Source organism: Diachasma alloeum, unplaced genomic scaffold (genome assembly GCF_001412515.2).
Source record: "Diachasma alloeum isolate Michigan unplaced genomic scaffold, Dall2.0 Dall_scaffold_00339, whole genome shotgun sequence".
NCBI classification, from domain to species: Eukaryota; Metazoa; Arthropoda; class Insecta; order Hymenoptera; family Braconidae; genus Diachasma; species Diachasma alloeum.
In genome coordinates, this window is record NW_021680478.1 from 358,513 (window position 1) to 382,448 (window position 23,936).

General features: G+C 38.5%; 1 protein-coding gene across 1 annotated transcript in view; it reads right to left on the reverse strand.

Annotated features, from left to right (window-relative positions):
- LOC107040647 overlaps window positions 1-23,936 on the reverse strand; it is an 80,415-nt gene that overhangs the window by 5,202 nt on the left and 51,277 nt on the right. Inside the window, exons 4-9 of the mRNA XM_015260812.1 lie at window positions 23,502-23,753; window positions 22,292-22,609; window positions 20,986-21,274; window positions 18,697-18,842; window positions 1,514-2,200; window positions 238-483 (exon numbers count right to left, since the gene is read on the reverse strand). Coding sequence (XP_015116298.1) covers window positions 238-483; window positions 1,514-2,200; window positions 18,697-18,842; window positions 20,986-21,274; window positions 22,292-22,609; window positions 23,502-23,753 — 1,938 coding nt within the window. The remainder of the gene's footprint in view (window positions 1-237; window positions 484-1,513; window positions 2,201-18,696; window positions 18,843-20,985; window positions 21,275-22,291; window positions 22,610-23,501; window positions 23,754-23,936) is intronic.

Sequence of the window (23,936 nt, forward strand, 5' to 3'; positions counted from 1 at the left end):
AAATAACGCGATTACAAATCTTCCAGTTACAATATGTTCCAGTTCCAGTCAAATGATTAGGAAATAATTAATGTATGCCTATCACTTTACTGAGAACGTAGAACTTATAACGAGGTAAAATCGGATAAAATTAGCTTCCTATATCCACGACAAATAAGAAGAGCAAATGAAGTAAATAATGTATTGCCGACGTTATGTCTCAGATGTATAGATTTGTAATCAAAGAAACTATCTTACCGATACTGGTAGCATTGAATGCCAACATTGGTGGAGGTGGTGGAATTTCTCTCTGACACGCGATTGTACTTGCAGTCAGACTAACGACACCACCACTTTCACGATACATGAAGCACAATCTTCTGCTGTTACGAAATGCCTGGGGCTCATTGTTACTATTTGACCATAAGGTTCTGCGCGCCAGTGGGGTTGCTATCACAAATTGCGTACCCTCAGCATCAAACCATCTTCCGTGACACGAATAAGCTGCAACAAGGAGAGAAAAATCTTCTTTCAACTTTACTGATTCTACATTTTTTGAAAAAAATTACTTTGGTATCATTCACTTGGAAAAAACACAGATTTCTAGGATCAAGTTCACCATTCTTGTTATCCACGCTATCTTCTTCTCGATTGGATACCAAAAATGCTTATGTTATATCCGGGGACGTTAGCATTGTAGGACAACTTTTAATGTTGTTTATTTTCCAATTTTAGTATTTCGCAGATAAATAGTTTCATGTTTTTAGCATTATTTTACATCGGTTCGACCCGGTTAGGGTATGCTGCGATGATGATCAAGACTTTAAATGCACGGACAGAAATTTTCTAGAAAAATTCTAGTACGAGTACTGGAAAAAATCGCAATCCACCGTCTGTGAAAAATTCTAGTGCTGTTAAGGTAAAATTTCTTGGTATTTCTGGTAAAATTTCTGGGGACTTCTGTGAAATTTTCACAGAAATACTGGAAAAAATTCGCGTTTTCCCCAATAAAATTTCTAGTGCCGGCACTGGAATTTTTTCTCTTTTTTCTTTGCGCCTCTTGTCCCGTGTTAGCACTAGAATGTTTCTAAAAAATTTCTCCCCGTGTGGTTAGATCTCACCGTTCTACCCGGCCGGGTTTTGAACTTGAAACCTTTCGCACATGAGGCAACGAACTTACCCACCGCGCCAAGCCACCGGGCAATATTTCGAATTACGAATGAAAACAGAAAATGCCGTTCAGTTTATTAGCTTAATCAATTTGGAAAAAAATTGATTCGATATTTTACAGTATACACGCTTATTCTGTAAAACTTGAGTCATGTTCATATTCCTTTGAAATAGAAATATAACTCAAATTTAGAACATTAAAACATCAAATTCTTTCTTTAATGCATTTTGAGAGAAAAGCCTATTAGTAAGGAATCACTCGTCAATTAGAGTTTTGAACCAGAACTTCCGCTAGATTCCCAATAGTTTATTGTTTATCTAGAACTATATACTTCCATTTGATATTGCAGAAAAAGTGACTTACCGGTAATAGCGTTGTTCTCATCAACACAGTCACTTTGAAACTCCATGCGATCAGCTGTTGAGCAACCGATATTCAAAGTGGTCACCTCCGACGTACATCTTGAATCCTCTTCCTCTCTTTTTTCCCTCTTTTCACTAAACTCATCAGCATATTTGTCATTTTCAACATCTCTCCTAAACGTCAAAAGATCCTCATAAGTCAGATAATTCGATCTTTTCTCAGGTTTTTCCATCTCGTAATCACCAAAGTATTCATCCTGTACTTGAACCATACTCGATACATCCTCCAAGTCCGAAAACTCACCGAGTTTTCCCAGTTCCTCAGCGTCAATGTGAAAGTCCTCAATTTTTGTGCTTCTCGGAGTTCTCTTTACCCCATCAAGAACCTCTGATCTTGATTTTCTTCTCGTTCTTCTCACAACCTTTGGGTCGTGTGCTCGGCTCATTCTGTCTGATCTTACTCGTCTACCTGGTCTTTCGTGTATCAAATACTCATTGTTTGCCTTCTTTTTTTCAACATCAAAGTCAAATTTATGTCCTCTACGATCGTCAGAATGTCTAACCCGCATTTCATCGCTCTTATCACTTGACTGGCGACGATTTTCACGGATGTTACGTGGGTTTCGATTTACACCAGTCACTGTAAATTTACCGAGGTAAGGGCACTGGCGTGGCTCAGGTGAACTCGCTGGAACATCAAATTTTAAAATGGCACTTTAATTTTTTCATTTTTCTTCTCTTACGATATGAATGTACAGCAAGGTGGGGAAGATAGAATGGGGTGATGGGGAATTTAAGATAGATTATTTTGAGAATATCTCTACAATGAGTAAGTTTAGAGGGGATCGTCGAGGGGTCATAAATTGTTTTATTTTCTGACTGAATCTTTAAAAAATGTAACAGAAGGGGTGAGCATTTTTCATCCACAATACTGGGTTCCGACAAAATACGAGAATTCTTTCCCATAAGTCCAGATAAAATTTGCAGTGCCATACAGTAAAGAACGCTCAGTTTTCCAGCGCCGGAAATAATCTGATACTAGTACAGTAAAAGATCATTGGTAAACCAGCCAATATTCTTGTGTACACAAAATAATCTTTATAACACCAGTAATATTTCATGAATTCCATGCAAGAAGTCGAGTCCCACACTTTTTCTGTCCCACATGGGAAATTTGCTTAAATGTTCGTAAAAAATTATCCAATTTGACGGAAAGAAGTCCTGTAACAATAGTAATTTGTCCTGTTCATCGCAATAGTCTTTACCCTGCGGAGCCATTTGAATACAGTTTAGGATGCGAGCACGGTAATTTTTCTAGTATTTGCTGCGGGTAGTAGGTCTATACTTATTCATTATTTCCTGAGATATTGGTGGCAAACAAATATGTACAACCTGGACCTAGCCAACAAAATAATTTTTTAATTGTTGCATGCCGACATTTTTTATTAATAATTTTATTCAAACAAAAGGTAGATTCCCAGAAAATGAAAAATTTCAAATACATTTACTTTTCAAGATCGGAAACCAACACAGACTTTGGGATAGGGATGAAAAAAATCAGAAATTATATTAAAATAGTCGAGAAAAGCTTTTAAATTCCACGACGCTCTGAAACACCACGTAAGGGGGAAATTGTAGACAATGGTTCTTTTTTTTCTTATTGAGTCGAAATTCTCGACTTGAAAATTTCACCATTCTTTCACAAATTTCTCATGCGTCGTACAGAGTTTCTCTTTAACATAATGTTTATTTATTCCCGATAAGACAAAGTAAGCTTGCGCACGATACTGAGACTAGTATCGTTTTTTGAGTCTTGGTCTCATCTCAAAAATACCGCCCAAGAGTAATCGAAACGATACCGAGATGAGACTGCCTCTAGAGCGCTTCTTTTGCCGGCAGTCTCGTCGTTTGACTCTATTTTCCGTTTCCGCATGGTAACCGTGGTAACGGTTAAATCTTGCGAGCCATGAACCTTGCACGGTATGATGCTTGTAAGGTATGACCCTGGTGGTCTTTGACTCTCTCGACGTTCCACTCTCGCAATACAAAATTATGAAAATTATGAATTGAAGAAATCTACGCTACCGAATCACTCAGATTAGTCTTTCTGCATGGTCCGCATGCCCCATTAAGAGGCCCAATATTATAATTTTGGTCAGTCGTTTGTTCCTGTCACATTTCATTCAATTCAGTTTGTTCGTTACCGAGTAACTAATTACATCCATTCGTTTTCTAACGAATTGCACCGTGATTGGGTTTCATTCGGATAATATCTTCGGGACCAATCAATTATCGATCGTTACGATTCCATATCCTTCATTTATTTAACATCCAAATCAATTTCAACCTTCTCGCATTTTTGTACACATATAATTTTCTGTTCATCAAAAGTGTAAATAAAGTGCAGAGAATAAATAAGAAGACATTTTAAAAACTCTCAATTAATTAATAAAAACATCCCGCAAGCACTTCCTCAATATCTTGACATTGTGCGATTATACAGCATGCTTTTAGATCATTCTCGATGGATATTTGTACGTTCAATCTTGAATGAGAGAATCTATGATAAATTAAACAATGAAAATTGAATTGAAGCTCTCGTTAACTCAATTAATGAAAAACAGGTTTCCAATTAGGCTTAAATTACTGTATTTGTGGCACATTGTCGGATTGAAATCGAAGATGAAAGTTATATTTGATGCTGATTTTTCACTTTTAAAAATGCAGCAGAAAAAATTGACCGATAAAGAACATTGTTAGCTTTAGTCAGAGGTTTGAAAGCTTCAGAATAACGTTAGAGGTAAAAGTAACAGGGAAAATCGAGGGGTTTGCGTTGTCAGATTTGTCTCGTTAGAGTTGGCATTGTGTTCTCATGGACGATCCTACCGTTCCTCTCATTATCGATGCGTTCTTTTTGCATCTCCTTCCTCCTCCTCCTTCCATCGCCGCCCCTCTTCATCTCGCTCATTTTTTCGGTAGTTACTTCATTTCTTCTCTTATTTTTCCTTTCATTTTCTTTGAGTCGATCTAACGAGCCTCCATTGCCGACCACAATGCATTTTGCTTTGTTGGCTTCATTTGATTCGAGGCACGCGCGTTCACGTTACGCTTGCATACGCCCTGACTTTCATCCCCTCACCCCAACCCCTCCACTTTCTCCTCATCAGTTGTGTCCTTCCACTAGTTGGGTTAGGGAGAGGGGATGTGCACATTGGCACAAGTCTATCACTGAGTTAATCGACGTTTTCTCGCTTCGTCAAGCACCTCCCTAATTTCAATGGATTATTCAGATCAGTATGGCCTTCGAGATTGTACCAATAATTGAAGTATTTGAGGGGGACAATTCAATGAGAATACTTTTCCAGTATTAAAGCATGGTAAAATAAATGCTGTCTTGACTATTCGAACATTTCGACCATAATTTCAGACGGATAGTTTTTAGAATGATGTTAAATCAATTGCCAACTTTCTGACCCAAAGCGAGAAAGTCATTGTAATGACACCAAAAAGCAAATGTGATCCCTGGAACTTGTTTTTAGACTGAAGTTTGCATGTGAAAAACAAGGATCTGGTCGGAAAATTAATGATGCGATCCGTAATTGGTCACACTTCCTTCAACATACCCCTAGTTTCAATTTCCTGTCCCAAAATGTAGAAATTACTACAAAATTCAACATCTTCTGAAAAAAATGATATTAAATTTTCTCTTCACAGCCATAGTATTTCAATACAATTAGAGTCTGATTGAATTCTGATGGAAAACGTCTCAGCGCTTGTTCAGTTATTGATGAATCTTCTAGAATTTGCAGTTTTTTTCTAACATCAAATACGAAAAACAGGATTGGTTGGAAAGTTGTTGGTTCGACTCGTCACATCCTGTCCAACCCACCCCTAACCAGCTCACTCATGATGGGAGTGTGTGCAACCAACTGCTGACTACACATCCAGATTCTGTAATTTTTGCATTTTCACAATTTCGACACAAAAAGTAAAAAAAAATGTTTTTCTTCTCGTATACCCTTTCGGGTCTTTACGATTTGTTCCCTTCCCACCCCCCAACCCCCTGTACCGCATTTGTCGAAGGACAAGGGAAAACCTCATTTGAGGGAAAAACCTGCCCAGGTACAGTCGTCTCTTGCGAGACTCCCGCTTGACAATGAAACCGTGAGATTTAGAGTGTCACAAATTTTTGCCCCCCCCCAGCCGGGAATCGAACCCGGGTCTCCCGCATGCCAATCCCACACTCCAACCACACAGCCACTGCCGTCGGTACACAAAAAGTAATATTTAAGAAATAATTAGAAGAGCAAGAATTTCAGTTGATACAATTAAAAGTCCAAAAACGTCTGCGAACAGTGGTTGTTCAAAATTTTCAAGTCTGCAATTAATTCTGTAATTGTCATTATACATAATCAATCAACTTTATACGCAATCATCTACAACCTTGCAAATTTACCGGATGGCTTTCGAATATTCCTGGTTTCCATCAAATTTTATGTTCGTTTTTGGATTTGCCATTTTTTTCGGAATGTCTGTTTGTATTATTATTCCACTTAACCGGGCAATTGGGAGCTTACGATCAAGTCAAACGTACTTGATTTTTTTTCCATCTGGTTAGATGATCCCGGATAGGAAATAAACCTGCCCCACCTTTTCCTCCACCCTTAACTTTCCCGTCCAGTGTACTGATTAAGTTTTATTTTTATCACACTGTAGTATCAGTTTTATTCCGTCTGCGCTCAATTCGATCGACCGGAAATAACCATCGATCCCAGACCCTTTATCCTCGAGATCCTAACCGATATGTAGGTACTTTGCAGCACTCAGGGAGCAACATTCACTGCTTTTTTCACCGTTCTTATTCCCTTTGCAACGAACGAAACAAAGTGATTTCAACGATTTCATGTGATTTCGCCAATTATTGGTTACCGTTTTGTAATGCTCCAATTTGAAATTTCTTGTGAGTTTTAGCACAGGAAAAGAGGCGCAAAGTGAGAGCCAGGAAAAAATTCCAGTGTCGGCACTAGAAATTTTATTGGGGAAAACGTGAATTTTTCCCCGTATTTCTGTGAAAATTTCGCACAAATCCCCAGAAATTTTACCAGAAATACCAATAAATTTTACCTTAACAGCACTAGAATTTTTCACAGCTGGTGGATTATGATTTCTCCCAGTACTCGTACTAGAATTGTTCTACAAAATTTCTCTCCCTGTGAGTGAATAAAAATTCGACTTCAAGAAACTTCCAAATCTTGTTTTTGTTGCATATTGGATAATTTATGAATGTTGAGGACTCATCTTGAAAAATTGATTAGGCGCTGATAAGACTAATTGGATCTTGACATTCGGAGCAAGCGTGGATCAGGTGCTGACGAGATAAATTTAAGCGTACACTGGTCAAAGAGTTCGGAGCCAATACTGAACAAATCGACCGGATCCTGACATTTGGATCAGACATGGATGCAAACAAGCGTTACAAATCTGATCCAAAACTGATCAAAACCAGTTGTTACTGATCACTCCCTTATTCCAGGCTGATTTGAATTTCCACTCGAGCCTTTGAACTCTACATTCACCATTTTGCCAAAGTAGCTCATTTGTTTTGAAGATCAAACCTATTCATTAAATTTTCTTTGCCTCTTTCTAACTCTCTGAAGTCGAGAGAGTACGAGGGATAACAGTAAGAGGTTTTGCAGTGGGCGAAAGACGTGACTGAGAATTTTTACGACCCTCAGAAACAATAATCTAGTATAACCAATACAGGTGAGCCGTGTCATTTTCAAAGGCACTCTAGTCCCTCTTTCCTCCGCCAAACAAATTTCCGGGATTGCTCTCTATCTTCGCTCTCTATTGTTGCGTCTTCTTACAATGGAGTATGATAAAACTCAAGTTCATAGCCCTGCTCGCTCTTTTACCTCTTCAAATGTCACTCAATTTTCTTGCAGCATTTATCATGAAACTTTGTGAATCCGTGCATTTAGCTCGAAAACTTTGGTAATACATTATGACTTATTTCTTTGCTGGGAATTCTCTCCTCACGAACAATCGAGAGCCATGTTCTTCAAGCGTCGGAAGCCGCTTTTGAAACAATTGAGTTGGATCCAGAAATAAATATTACGTTCGTTAGGACATTTCCCCGGAATGAGGAATTCCCATTGGTAACTGGGACTGATGACCCAGCTTGCCCCAATAGTTTCCTTCTTAACCGATTTTTTCATGAACGTCACGAATTGTCTCCATATATTATACAATAGTGGGGGATCTGCCCGAGTAATAGTGCGCCGTGAAAGAGACACGGCGGCGTATGCATATTACTGGAAAATAGCGAAAAGTGGAGTACAATGAGAGGAAACGATGAGTTAATAGAAGACCCTATTCTTAAATTGACACACATTGTTTCTCTGTATCTCTTGAAGTAATCAAGCAAGTGGGATCGTTCCCCCAGATTTTCGATCTGTCAAGGGTAATATATAGAAATTCGCTCAGTTTCCGACGTCACTGAACTCTCAGTGACTTCTCAAGTTTGCTCTAATTAGTAGAAGATTCTTCATCCTTCCAGGAAACACATTTACAAAAAATAAAATCATTTTTTTTCAGAATAAATCAAATTGCCCCGCTCTGGCTCTGCCCTCTAGCTAAAAATACTCTTTGCCTCGTCTAACAATGAGACATTATCCTCTATTTCACGGAAGCCATTTAAAAATGAATAAAACAATATTTTTCACCTAAAGTCAAAGCATTTTGACTTAATTTTAATTTGAGTGTTCATTCACAGGAGCGACGACTCGTAATGCACCGTTGGTAGTTCGTTTTTAGCGTTAGACGAAGCGTCATAACTTCAGCCAGACGGCAGAAAAGGGAGTAGGGGGAAGGGAGTGAGGATAGGTGCATAGCGTTGCTTCTCACCCACCTAACCCTCATCCCCTATCCCTCTTCTATACGGCTCTTGTCCCTGGCGCTAATGAAAATTATTTTCCGGGTGCGAGGGTTTTCAACGGTCGTCGCATTTTCACTTTCCCTCCGTCCCACGTCGTCGGTGTGGGGGAAGGGGTGAAAGAAGGGAAATTATGTATATAGTCACCTACAAGTGAATCTGAGTCCTGAAAGAATTCGGTATGAATACAATCATGACAACGCACGAAACTTGATTGATTACAATTTTACTTCTTTTTTTTTTATTTCAATTTGGCCTTTCTCTTTCCTTTAATTCTACCATTTTTTGCACAACAATTTACTGACGCTAGAGTTTTGTTCCAACCCGCCCTCGATTAGTCGAACGTGACTAATTTCGTTGTCAACTTGTTAAAAAAGTTGAAAAAGCTTGGTTCATGTCGTTAATTTGGGAAAAATAGAACAGTGAGGGGGAAAAAGTTGTTTGAAGTGACTTTTTCATTTGTTTTTTTTTTTTTTGTGAATGTTAGTTTTAGTTTGTTTTGTTTTTTGAGAGAGACTGATGAATTTTTTCACCTCAGGATAAAGGGGAGTATGTGAGGAGTGGCAACAAGGGTTGGAGTTAATCTCTCGTATTTAAAAAGTGACTACATCATTTAGGAAATTGAAAAAGTTTTGAATTTTATATTTTCTGGCAACTTTTATTAAGCAGGAAGGAATTGAAAATTGAAGACTTATGCACTGAGAGAAAAATATGATTCTTCTGGCTATATTCCATCACCATCGAGTTATAGTCAAGTCCTCAACAATTTTGCATGGGTTACGGTAACTATGGCCGGAGAAGTGATTACTACAATGGACTACTACAAATTACAGTTGTGTTGATTGAAGTACTCACTCCATTCATGTTATTCAATCATTAAATAATATGAATGCATGGAGTTATGGTCAAATGGCTGAAACTAATAACTCTAATAATTTCACATGAAATATTCCACAATATTTCTGAAACAAGATTCTTCATGATTAACCAAATTTGTTGTAATAAACTCTTTGGATGATCCTTTGTATCAAACCTTATTATCAAAATCAATGGATAGTTAACAATTAGTTCTATCGAACAGGAAAGCATTACTGAATATCTAATGCTCTCACTCGACAGATCTCGTTTTCAGCTTGTAAAAATCTCCACATAAGATCTCTTATAAGAATTTTCTCCAATCCGTTTATTCCTTACGGATATCCGCGCAATGCTATACAAACATTTGACTCATACTAAAAGATGATCATTACTCTTTAGTTTGTTGGACAAATACCTTCTAGAAATACGAAATCTCCCTACCCTGGCTGCAGTACGCGAATAGTCGTGGGGTGAGTGGGTTGAAGACGCGAAATTGCCAACGATTTTCCGAGATCCGTATCACTGAAATGCACACTCGCTTTCGTGACGAGATCCCATGGAAAAAGGGGAGGTAGATCAGCGTGTGGCATGGTGGATTTTGGGAGGTTGAACTGCAGGTGGTTGGCTGGGGTTACAGCTATATGCAGTGAATACCGCGGCGGCGCAACTCCCGCAGAATGTTTTTAGCACAGTCAGTATACTCGGTCGGTTATATAATCAATATAAAAGTGAGGAGGTGTAGGTGGCAGAGAACGAGCGGGGATGGAAAAAATGGGTGGAAAATGCTAAGAAGTGTAAATGAGAAATTTGACAATAGGAAATCGCAAGGCAAAAAGAAATTCCAAAATGGTCTGCAATTTTTTAATATGAAAAGAAGGAATAATTATAAGTAGTTATAAGAAGTGATGAAAAATATTTTTCATCTGTTTTTTCTTCAACCCTTTTGATCATTTGAAGGAAAAGTCCTTCAATTTTTCAGTAAAATTTTTCTTCATTCTTCCACGCGTAGGACTAAATTGGGATAAAAATATTCTTATGCTATTGAATTATGTTGGACACTAAAGTCTAAAATTTAATAAGTTACAAACAGAATGGGCCCTTACATTTGTAAAATGGGATTAGTATTAGACTTGTGGAGTTCCTCATGACCTCACGCAATTTTTCGTCAATTGAACAGATTTTCGATATTTTCCACGAGGAAAAAATCTATTTCAGGCTGGTACTCTCCCGTGTAGAAATTCAAGCGGGGATGCGGCTGAACCTCCGCTCACGCGCTCGAACCGATCGTTGAGCCCCGGCTTGACTGTATAGCACCGGGGATTGAGCGGAGAAATTTCTACACGGGCTGTTCAGATCCTTACGAGATCCTGATCCGAGTATCTGATCAAGAAATCCTAATCAGTATTGGATCTAAAACTGTCTCTCATCCAGGTTAATCGAGCGAAATTTCCACTCGGATATCCTTAACAATAGTGACAACAAGCGAACGGCTTTTCTCAGGAAGATCGATTCAGGCCGCATCGTGAATTGGCACCCACGCTGGTGAGGCGGTTAATTCTACCTCCACGGATCTAAAATACGATATGGACGTGTGAATGAATCCTTATGTCACAGATATAAATCTGGAAATATGCACTGAGGGAAAAATATAATTCTTCTGACTATATTCCATCACCATCGAATTATAGTCAAAAAGTCCTCAACAACTTTTCACGGGTTACGGTAACTATGGCCGGAGAAGTAATTACTACAATGGAATGTAGTCATTGCAACTATTTTATAGTTCTACTCACGATAGATTTGTCGTGGTGACTTTTGAACTTTGGTTAGTTTTACTGGATTTTGATTTGCAAAAATTACGCTTGTGAAGTTACTATAATTTTATGTGCCGCATACAAAAAAAAATCGTATCGTTCACCAAAACTGCCTCAACTATTTTCTTATTGTAAATCGAACTTAAGATTTTTCTCTCAGTGTGTAAGTATACGACCGGTAATTAGTTGGGATAGAGGTTTTAATGTTTCCTTTTGTAGAAAAACATCAACTACATGTGAATTTGAAAAGAGAGCAGTAATGTTTATTTTCATCTCAATTTTTTTCATTTTTTCATTCTTGTTCATTTGTGAGTGCAAGACAGAAAGCAGTAGTATGGAATGGAAATTGGCAATTTGCTTGCAAATTTTCCCCTCGCTTTTCCACATGCCATTCTAACAGACATACACTACAACTACAGTTGTTTGACTACGTGATGATTCACACAGATTTAATATACGTTTGTTGAGTTGACCAATATAGAACGACAGTTTAGAGTGGGAGGGAGACAGATATATTATACATGAAACGCGATAACTTTTCCACAATTTTACACTGTACAGTTTATTCCCCTTGGGGTTCTGTACGTGGTTCAGTGGTCTATATCCAAGCAAAGTGATCTCGAGATGACAGATGAATTAAACCCAGAGCATTTGGTGTCAGTTTCATTCTTCCATTTCTAAAATGGTCTTTTCTAGTGTCATTTTGGATTCTATCGACCCGAGTGAGAATTTCGCTCAGTTGCCCTCTGGATCTAAATCAGTTTCAGATCCAATACTAGTCGGGATCTCTTCATTCGATTTTCCCAATCAAATCTTGACTGAATCCGTATCGTACCTGATACTGATCTAAAATATCCAATTATAAAATGCTCTGTTACTATGTTACTCTCTCTCCGGATAACCGATCGAAATATTCTTGCATATATATTGAAAAGCAGTGATTTCTGAATCCATGGCCATAATTTCTCAATAGAAGTGTTTGTAATTGTAAATTTTGCGACGCGTAGTGAAATTTATCGTGCTGGCAGCTGAGTTTTCTCGGGGCCAATAGAACGAATTCATTTTACTGACCTAGCACAGTAATTTTTTTGTATTTTTTTCACCGCGAAGGAACCATAATATTTTTAAGGTTTGTGTGTACGTGTGCGGGTGGCATTCTCCGGAATTTTGTTGATAAGAAGGGAATTTATTTTCGATAGAATACTTGAGATTTATTCACATCGTTGCACTATGATTGGGAAAATTGGGATATGTCTGATGGAAAACTTCGGCAGATATTCAATTTTTCCCGCATTATTACCGAGATATGAGCGAGTAAGTTAACGATCAGAAATTTGTTCAATAGCGCCGTATTTGGAGTTCGAAATTTGTCTAGTGATCAGTGGAATATTTTTCCTCTCTCACTCAAATTATTATTTGATTTTATTGGTCGTATCGAGCTTGGAAAAAGTGCTGAGGAAATGAGAAAAAATAAAATTATCGAAACGTGATCGACTTGGTGCACAGACATTGGATGTGGGAGGAGAGTGAGAGAAGTGGGAAGCTTTTCGATCTCGGTATGTTGGAGAGCATTGAGAAAACGGTCGACCTTCAGTGGCAAATTAAAGGAAAACAATCGACTTGGATTCGTTGAGGTTCGTGCACTCGCCAAATTGTACGTGCTGAATCTTCTATTTCACAGGAGTTGGTCACGAGATAGAGCACATTGACGTGAAAACATTAGTTAACCTGGAATAATTTGAATTATAGCGTGTAAAGAATACCATGGGGATTTAACACTTTTTTTTCTTCCTGAAATACAATCATTGTGTCATCTTTTTCGTGGATGAAAATATTAACCCTTCAGTGGTCGCGTTTTTCTAGCATCTGAATCGCTCTACAGTGGCGCCCCAGAGGTTGCGTATGGTTTAGCGGGGATTCCCGGACACTGATAGAACGGATTCGTTATTGTTAACGAATGGATTTTGGTTGGAGGTTAGGATCTATTCGGTCTCACCAAATATTCATTCGTTAATAGTTAACGAATGTATGTTTGAGGAGCCTTGTTTGACTTGACTTTTGCCATTCAAGTGAACCATTCGTTAACTATGAACGAATATTCATTTGGTCATATTCAACTCTACCATTCGTTAATAGTTAACGAATCTCGTTTGGAATAAATGAATCATTCTATCAGTGCATGATGCGACCACTTAAGTGTTAATATGTAAGCTAGATGTGCACTGGGGCATTGAAAATTCCATAACTTTATAACTTTATAACTTTATAACTTTTAGTAATCAATAAGTACATAGTACAGAAACAAAAAAACAATGACAAAACTAAATAATGACTAAATAATTATGAACAATAATGACATTCGGAAACAAAATTTAATTTTCGAATCCCCCAAATTACTTCACCAAACATTTTCATCGTTAATTTACCCCAGCAGTCGAGATTGAGCCCTTGAAAAAAGGAATAACATCACCGAAAGTGTCTGAAACTTTGGGTAATAATTCGCCTCCCCCTGCAGGGTACTCAGCGGCAAAAGAGGGAGAAAGAAGTAAAAAAGGACAATTCAAATTCCGCGCCATATGCTCGCAAACGACAGCCGCGATTATTCTCTTCTGCAGACCAGAAATTCAAATTTACGTCTCTCTATTTTCTCCACTTTGGCTCTTTCTCTCTCATGCCTTTCTCATATTTTTGTCGCATATACTCCGCGTGTTTTTCGAACTTGTGAAAAATGAGTCTGGAGGGCCTCCTTCCCCTCTACCCCGAGCTTTCTCGTTTTTTTCTCACCCCTTAAAACTTTCTGCACGCCCTTTGATGAATTTATTCACTTTTTCGTACATAAAACCCCAATATTATGAGATGCTCATAATATATTATGGTGGGTCACTTAAATCGTAGTATCACTATATTCAGATGTTTTAAGGAATTCAGACACCAATAGGTGTTGTAAAGTCAAACACATAGGTGTCTAAAAATTGTCTACAGCAGATACCTCAAATTCAGCCACCTATTTTTTGCAGTGCGATTACAATGAATTTCATCCCTTGATATTAACTGAGAGTGGCGATATGAATGATATTAAATGATAGTGGAGATTTCAGGTTTACATTGCGTGGAGAAATCAAATGACTCTTTTACGACGCAGTGAAATTCATTGCGGGTTTGTGCACCCGGTTATGGTGATAGCAAATCCATTTTTTTCCGATCATTATACCTTAAATGTCCGATTGATTACCTCCATTTCATTCGTTCATCACAAGTGACTGGGGAGACATGAATTTTCATGAGAAGGGTGATTTGCAGTGGATGTTTTCTTTGTTGCCGAATGACTTCTTAACAAAGCGTCAGATTAGCGAAAAGGATTAAATTTTTCCTTTACAAGTAATCCCTCCAAGCTATATAATACTTTCACGATATGTATGAAGATTTTTGAAACACCCTGTATAAATTACTTGTGAGTTTCGCAACGGTATAACTATTGTATTTTTTGGATTATTAGCAATAAAAAAATACACGGAGGCACGTCAGGATCAAGTTACAGTGTTTGCAGCGTTGATCCAACTCACAATCAGTTTCACATTTAACGTTCTCAGAAAACTAAAAATATTTTCTGTTATTACTTAAAGAAAAATACGTATTTTGCTTTAAAATTTTACTATCCACGTACATTTAATAGTTTATCACACACGGAGAAAAATAATCAATAAAAATTACGTATCTTTTCCGTAATTCCGGAGCGAAATGTGGCTATAGGAGATTTTACAGAACTGTCAAGGAAATTTTCCAGAGCGTGCCGTAATTTTTATCTGAATCTCCTGTGAAAAATTCCGATACCGTCACTTAAATTGTCTGAGTCCATTCCGTAATCGGTGAGAGAATTGTGAGACTGATTTCAGACTTTGACGAGTTATTGACGTTTAATTATTTATTGAGATGCGTAAGAGAGACACTCGACAGCAGTCTTTCGACAGTCTTGCAACGTCTCTCTCGGAGATTCTTTCAAACGTATAGCTAAAGGTGCTGAGCCATACTCTCTCGCAGAGGCAGACGCAAGTATTGCAAACCCCAAAAATACTCAAATTTTTGGTCGCGGGTAGTCTGCAGCCTATTTAATTAACCAGTAACCAGCACGTGAAATTGCGTAAAATACATATGTGTACAAGCATAAATTATATTGCATCATCCACCATTGCACCAGCAATTGTAATGTCGAGGTCAGCCCCCGTGTTACTCAATGCGAACTCATCCCTGGGTGTGCGGTATGTACAAGCGCATTCTATACAATCTCGTAATTTAAAAATATTATATTTTCGATGAATTGAGCTTGTACTATTTATCCGCTCATGTGTGTTACATCATCCCTTCTATAGCGCCGGCATGTGGACTCTGAAAAGGGCATGGAAAGGGAAGATCGATGAGCTACATTACAACAGGAAAATATCTCCGTGGTGTTCATATTCGTATTTTCCTAAGATTCAATTTTTGCTGCCGATCGGAAGCATTGCAATCCTCCGTCTTTCACATTCACTAATTTTGATTGGAAATGATGTAGAATAACCCGACTGTGTGGCGCACTTGGTAGCAGCATGAGATTCACAACCTCAAGCTCCCAGGTTTGAGCCCCGGACGGGCCAAAATTCCACACCAATTTTTCATCACAATTTTCCACATAATATTCAACTGAAAATTCAACACAATTTTCAAACCGAATATTCCACGGAATTTTCAACTGAAAAATCCACTCCACATTCAACATTCCCTGGCTGAAGGCCCTCGGGCGATGGCCGCGTTGGCAAGTTAACCCTTGCAACGAAAAACCGGTGAAATTTGAAATTTTCTAAAGTGGCTAAAGTAATTTCAAAAAATCTGAAATTTTTTCAGATTATAAGTCCTAATGAGTAACGGTTAAATAAAATAAAATGAAACAGTGAATTACTCCGACAGTAGGGTAAAATGAGATAATGGGGTAAAATGGGATAGCGGGGTGAATTGGAGTAGGGAGGTGAATCAGATAGCAAACTCGTTAAACAGCGCGGGGATATGGTGAATATTTATTTATGGTTGGGTAAATTGAATGATGGAATTAAAGTAGATGGTGGGGTGTAAACATGAATTTCGGATTAAACAGGACAAGATGCTATTTACTGTGATGGATCTGTAAGTACTGTAAGTGATAGATCTGTTTCAAATTGTTATTCTATCTTGCCCCACAGCCGGGGTATTCCCCTATCCAATTCACCTTGTCCTATTTCACCCCCGCCCGAAATTTGCCCATCGTCCAAATTCCCGGGCTGTTCCATCGTTCCTCACCTTCCTGTTTCACCCTACCATCGTATTTGCTAGGCTCACCCATTTTACCTCGCTGCCCCGGGTTAAAAATTTTCAGTCTATCGGATCTCTCCAAGCCTGTCAGAGACTAAAGTCAGTCTGCCTGGATCTCCTGTAACCGGTTTCGGGTCCCGGAGAGTCTTTGGTAAGAGACTTGAGTCTATCTGAGTCTTCGCCAATACGATAGAGATTAAAGTTTCTCATTGAAAGATAGGGACTTGGAAAAATGTAAATTGAAAAATGAAAACTTGGGGGTGAATTGATCAATTTTTGAAAGCACATTTTGAAAGTACAAAAATGAAAAACAAATCAGACGATGATATAAAACCCTATAACATCGCTAAACTCGTTTTTATAGAAAAAGAGGAAACGATTGGACGTGTGCCTCTGACGAATTACCAGTACTGTGGATCAAATCGAATCCAATATAACTCCTTGGGGGATTACAACTCTCCGTCCGTTTCAACCAGCACTTTCCACCCTCCACCGGGTAAAAGATGCAGTCGGCAAAAAAAAGAAGCCCATTATTCTTTATTGTTGAAAGGAATATTGCAATGAAATAAATATGCATTTCTGTTTTATCAGTCGTTTTGACACTTGACAGTTTCTCGATGATCCAAAAAATTATATATGAATTTCTGCTGACGCGGAGCAAAAGAGATAAAGGAGTGGAGAGAATTGAAGCGGGTGATCTTTTTTCCTCGTTTTTCTCTTCTCCCAACGAATTCGATGTGTCTTGGCCCGAAAGAGGGATCGAGTTTTTCAGGGAATTGGACGGAATGCCGCGAGCACGTCGAAGAATCTTCTCTCGGCACCCCACAGACGGTAAAACTTTTTTACGTTCCTTTTTTTGCTGTCTTGCTCTCTCTTCTGGGGCAAATCGAGTGGAACGATATCTCGAGCAATTTCCTTGCTCGATCGCCAGCTTCGATGTGTAGGTTATAACGTCAGGATTTTTTTTCAATATTTTTTCAGTGTTCTGATTGAGTTGAAGAGGAAGATCGAGTGTTTGTTGGGTACTTGGGGCTTTTTTAGGGTTGCTGAAGTGGCTGGGGAGCGAAAGGTGGTGATGTTTGTGGCAGAGGAGAGGATGACAAAAGGATTCGCAGTGATTTATTGAAAATATCAGTTTTCATGAGGAAAAAAATTACTTTTTTGTAATACCTGCCTCGAAAGTTCATTTTTCGAAACCGTTTAGTGTGTGTAAAGTGGTTGTTTTACGCACAACGTGCACAAAAGCAACCACTTTACCCCCACTACGGTTCCGAACAGTGAACTCGGTAGGTATCACAAAAAATAGGATGTGTTACGCGTGCCTACGAAAAAGTGGTTCGCTTCGCTCGCTTCGCTCGGTTAGATCGCGGTTTACGGGCCTTCTGACGAAATAGTATATTTCGTAACGAGTGCAAAAAAGTGTTTTTTGAATGATGAGCTTTTGCATTCGTAAACAACAAGCACTCGACAATCATAAAATTCAGGAATGAGTGAAACATCAATTGAACATTAATTGACTCAAGGTGCCGGATATACTTCCAATTAGAAAGGATCCGTCAATTACACTGAGATAGAATCATAAATTTCAGATTTGTTTTGAATGATACTTGGAACATAAGTAGATCATTTTTTGGAGAAAAAAGCTCCGGACGAATAAGATCCTCTCGTCAGGAATTTACATGGGCTAAATTAACGAAGGAAAATTTCTTTAAAAGAAATAAAAATCTGTGGACCGCAACAAACGAATAGTAGGGTTGCAATCAATTCATCCAAATCAACAAAGCAATATAAGTCGACATGCTATGTTGTTTCACGGAGATTGTCCAGACGATCTAACTAACCCATCAACACTTCTGACTATCGCTAGTTTTTTATATGAAATTCCCTGTAGAATCATATTTGAAGCGGCATCAAAACTATTGGACTTTTCAAATGGAGATAAATCTCGCCATTGTAATGAACCAAATGAGCATAAAGTGATCACACCAGATGAATTTTAATTTGTGGTAGCGGGAGCATTTCATTAATTCTCTGGAATCGTCCGTAATAATTTGTGACTGGTGTTTGATTGGAAATAAATTGCTCAATAGTCCAATTATTAGAGTTTTATGGTAAATGGAGAATTCCAAATTACTTTGGAATTACTTTGGAACCGTAATTATTACTAATTTTGACATATTTAATTTGAAAACAAAATGTGAAAAATACATCGCCGATTGGGATATTGAATGAATATTTAATTGAATTATTTTCACTTACTGACTAATGTGAGGTAGGGAATGCTGTGAGATTGAGAATGCGGCGCACTGCAGGCGTCTTCAACCCTGGACACTTGCCTGCCAGTTTGCACTTCTACTACATGACCATCTCGTCTATAGAAGGTCATACACATGAATCCACTCCGACTGAAAATGAGCAAAAAAATCCTGCTTAGTTCTGGATTGATTCCTACCCTAGGAGAAATTTCATTACGCAGAAACGTCGCGGCGTAAGTTGGCGCGCAACATTGCCTTCTGCGGCGAAGTACCTCACAAAGGTACGCAGCAGGGTCGCTGAGACAGGGCTGCGCGGGGTTTATGCGAAATTTACCTATCTGTGTCCGCCCCAACCTTAAATCCCGTCAATTAAGAATTCACAAACTGCAGATTATGCGTATTAATTCAAATCAATTATTGAACGATTAACGATTTGTTAGTGAATAATAATCGCTCGCAACTAACTGATGATTCTTATTATCGATAAAATGAAAAAATGAGAACCCATCGCGTCAGTGTCGCATAGGTGTCCAGCAGCGAACTAGCTGCGGAGTACGGCAGCGCACTCCGTGCGTGAACATCGCTGCAACAGCCAATGTCCCAGAACCTCTCATAATTTCTACTAGGGTAATTATCGACTGAATTTTAGATCCTATATGTTAGAAATCGTGTTCATGATAAGTCGGTATTGCATTGAATGCATCCGTAGTCCGGTGAATTATCAAAATAACACTGACGTGAAGGTATCACATGACTCCGAATACTGCACTCGACGGAAATGTCTTCAAATGCAAATTTTAATGCTTAATGACAAGTCACTGGTCTAGTTATACTCGCGCTCAATGAAATGCACAAATCATGCACTAATTCTGATCAAAAGTTTGTAACGGCCTATCCTCCTTTGCGGTTGTAACTCAAAATCAAATACCATGAATCGAGTTTTAATTTGATGAAGACCATTAGCTTAGTTGCACATGTGGCAAAAATTTCTCCAGTTTCTATATTGCGTAACTTCTAAAACTCGATTACAACCATTTTTATCAATCGAGATGGTTTATAATCTATATTGTGCGATACAGGAATAATTACTATGTTCACGTAGTACAGCTGAGTATGTTACATAGTAGAACTTCCTATGTTACATAATATGTCCTAAAGCACATGATGAAATCATTTACAATAATTAAATACCATTAAGGAATGAAATGTGAGTAGATTAATTTTAGACACAGAAAGTCAACTTTCCCCCGGGAAAAATCCCAGATCTGACACTTTGGCCCCGGGTGAATAAATAATTTTTTATTTAGACATTTCTGGCGCCTCTGATGGTTTCATTGACATTACAGGAGCCAATAAATACAGAATCAACATTCACTTGGCGAAAAAATGCGATTTTGGGGAAAGTCAACTTTCCCCCGACAAAAATCCACGATCTGACACTTTGGTCCCGGGTGAAAACAAAAAATTTTTTATTTCCACATTTCTGGTGCCTCCGAGGATTACATTGGCATCAGGGGGGTCAATAAATACAGAATCAACGTTCACTTTTTTTTATTTAAACACCGCATGCAAACGGAGAGTTGAGGGTGGCTAAAATATTTTGCAACCCTCTCTCCTTGTTGGGGACAAATTTCAACCCTCCGCATACGTGCCTTCCCCCTCCACCCCTCATGAAATCCCAAGGTCTAGGTAGTATAGAGGATGACTGCTCAGGGCCGAAAAGACCTGAGGATTCGAAACGTCTCCGGAAAACTACGTCGCAGAAACTAATTAGGACTTACCAGCCAGGTCAATCTAGGTCTGGAGAGACCTTGAAAGACCTGTGTACGTCCAATCAGAGCCAAATCCTTGACTCGGGTTGTTCTTTTCAATTCAACTCATTTGTTTTTTCACAATATAGATCACTGAATTAATTTTTCGTTCCAGTCTAAGCAGTAATTTAAAATGTGGAAAAAACAAATTCCGGTGGTTCTCTTTCACTATTAATCCAAAAAATACAACAGTTACCCCGTTGAAAAGCTCATAGGCGTTTTATATAACGTAAATAAGAACACTTTTCCGATTTATCGTCCCATTTTTATCATACCGAATGCTAATCATTTAGAGGTAGTGAAGAGGGAAGTTCTATCGTGTAAAAATACTCGATACGTTCGGCCCGATGTTTTATACAGTCGGAGTCAAAATTTTTTCTTGACCGATACGCTACCGCGCGTCTCGATCAACCAAATAGTTTAAGATGCGTGGTACTCTGACATTTATGAAGTGAATATAGACGAAAGTATTAATTTCTCACCATCCAACAGTAAAATGTGCAACAATCATCGTCGTAGTTTGCGTTGGATTCATCTGTTTAATACTGTTACAGAGTATCTTGATCTCCTGTTCCTCCTGGCCATCAATGATATCCTGAAAGTCTAGGAATGCCATGTCGTATCTAGTGGCATTCGACCTTGTTACATGTAAACTTGCATTCCTCGGATGAAATGTGTACGATCTTGTAAGATCCAGAGTATGCCACGTGAGGCCATTGTTATTGTGACCAGTTAACCATCCTGGAAATCGGCATTTCCCCGGCGATGAAGCTGTAACATGAAATAGAAAAAATACAAAGTTATACCTATTTATTTCATTCATTCGCTTTATACCGGCTTCGTCCCACGATTTTTATCCCTCCACGAAGATCCCCTAGTTTATGGATGCGAAAATTTTGTTTTTCTCTGCTATGTTCTATTCCCAAACGCACTTTTTCTCATTTTATTCGGGCTCGTCTCACTTCAGAGGTGATAAAGTCTCGGATTATACCGATAAAATCTTTGAGGAAAGATGGTGCCACGGAATTCGCACTCTTGAGAAAATCGCTTCTGTACTTTGTCTACTCCAATGTGTCAGGAGGGTTACAGAAAAACAGTTTTTCTTTTTCGGTGTTCTTTAGTTGAGAGATAAGAAGGAAGCATGACAAAATTGTGGAAACTGGAAAGTTTCCGCAGCGGAAGTTCTTAATCGGGATTTTTGGAAATGGAAAAAACAAATGTGTTTGAAAATGATGAAACCTAAAAAAGCAAAAACCCGAGGGCTTTCAATTAATTGGAAATTCATATGCAGTCCCGATAATTCTTCCAAAGTTGACGAATCACGGAAAAATAGTAGATTGTGCTTCAACGGGGGGGAAACCGGACATTCCAACTCGCGTATGGAGGTGAGGCCGACGGCGGTAAACACGCGTGTTTTTATGTCCTGTTTTCTTTCCTAGATAGACACACTATTTTTTATCATAACTGAACGATAAAGTACGATTTTTCTTTTTTAAAAAGAGAGGAACGTGGGCTATGTTATACCGACGATCGTCGAAAACAACAGAAATCCGAGAAACGAAATACGCCACTTTCGTCATGAAAGTCATGAGACGACTGTCAAAAGACGAATTCTGTGTGTGTCCTTCACTTTAATTATGAGACCGATGTCGGGAGACTATTCTAATTCGTCATAAGCAATCCCCTTCTCTATGCAACGAACCTCTTCCTACCTCCAAATTGTATCAACTTCCCGGGAAGAAAACTATCTTGCAATTCCACTAATGTCATAATGAAAATGAAATTAACCTTTGGTCAAGGTCATTGTACGTGATCCCTCCATGGGACTGAAGAGGCCATTGCAGGTAGCATCACCACTCTGGGCGACTCGATAAACTTCGGGTGTACCCTCTGGTAGTGGTCCACTCGGTGGCATCCCAACCTCGTGGTCGATGGTCGCCATTCCGAGAACAGCTCTGCCCATACCTCCTACACTTTGTCCTGCCCGTTCGTAAACGAAGCACCTATAACGCTCCTCATTACTTGATGCGTGGCCATGATGCAAACGACCGACTAGGTAACGACTGCTACCCTCCTTCCACGTTGCCAGGCACTCCAGTTCCTCCACTGAAAATAAATGACATTCTAGAATTAGAAAAACAAGTACACTATTAGAAATTTTTTGACCACTAAGCAATAGTTCCAGTTGACTTCTCAATGCTGTGAATTTGAATTCAATTTAAGATGAAGTCGTACACGGAATCGCTCATTCTGGTTGGAAATTCAGGACAATTGGGTTTTCCATGTTAAATTATCACTGATATTACAATGACTATACTACAATCTAGAATTTCCAAATTCTTTGCGGAAATTAAATATCATATCCAACTAAATTCTCCGTGGATTACAAGTTCAGGGGAATCGGTGCTTGAATTTTCAAATTGTTTAATAATTTTCATTATCATGTGGACCTGAAAATTGCCATTTCATTAAATACTCCAGAATTCAACTAAATTTTCAATAATACAAATTTCCTGTGAATGAGGGATCGTTAAAAAGTTCAAGATTTTTTACTTGAAATTTCTGGAGTAATTTTCAAACAGTGTAGCTGATTACATACTTTTTGCTTGCATAAATAGTGTTCTTTTAGAATGACCAACGGTTTTGGACGGATAGAATCTTGTTTGTGTTGCTTAGGAAAAAATGCATTCCATTAACTTTAACTAAGTATTTCAGCTGAAATTTATAACACTTAAGAAGTTATTAGCACAGAAATCCTTGGAAATTGCCACACACGGCTTGAGTAGTGAAATCATTAATCACAAATTCACTAGAACTTCCCCGAGGCTTTCTTTCAAATCATCGGACACCTGTCCTGTCAGTTACGCACGACCCGTACCATGTGATAATTCAGTATTTTAATACAAATATTATATTTGTAGTGACTCGTAGAAAACCTCACTCCTGAATTAAATAAAACAAAGATGTAAATTCTGGAACTTTTTCTTGAATGTCTCACCTGCACTTTCTGAAGCAGGTACATCCGGACAAGCCTGATACCTAAATAGTAATCTACTATCGTCTGTACAGGTGTCCACATTGCTCAGTGGATTAGAACAAGTGCCGTGGCCGCGATTATACATGAATGTCATTGGGCCACGGAACGGACAAGGCACTGCCGTTGCTTCTTCACGAAACATTGAGTACAGTAAAGCGTCACCGGTTATGTATGAACACAGCAGTGCTAAGGAGTTTCTCGGATGACAGAATGCTGGAACAATCGAAACAAACCCAAATTATTAGAAAATATATTAAATAATGTTTCATAAAAGTTCCATTATTTCTTCATTATATATTGGATTTTTGTAGAATATGTATCGCTGACGGAGCCTGAAAGAGCGTCTAACTACTGTTTTTAATAAAAGCACATGCACAAAAGACGGACAGACTATTT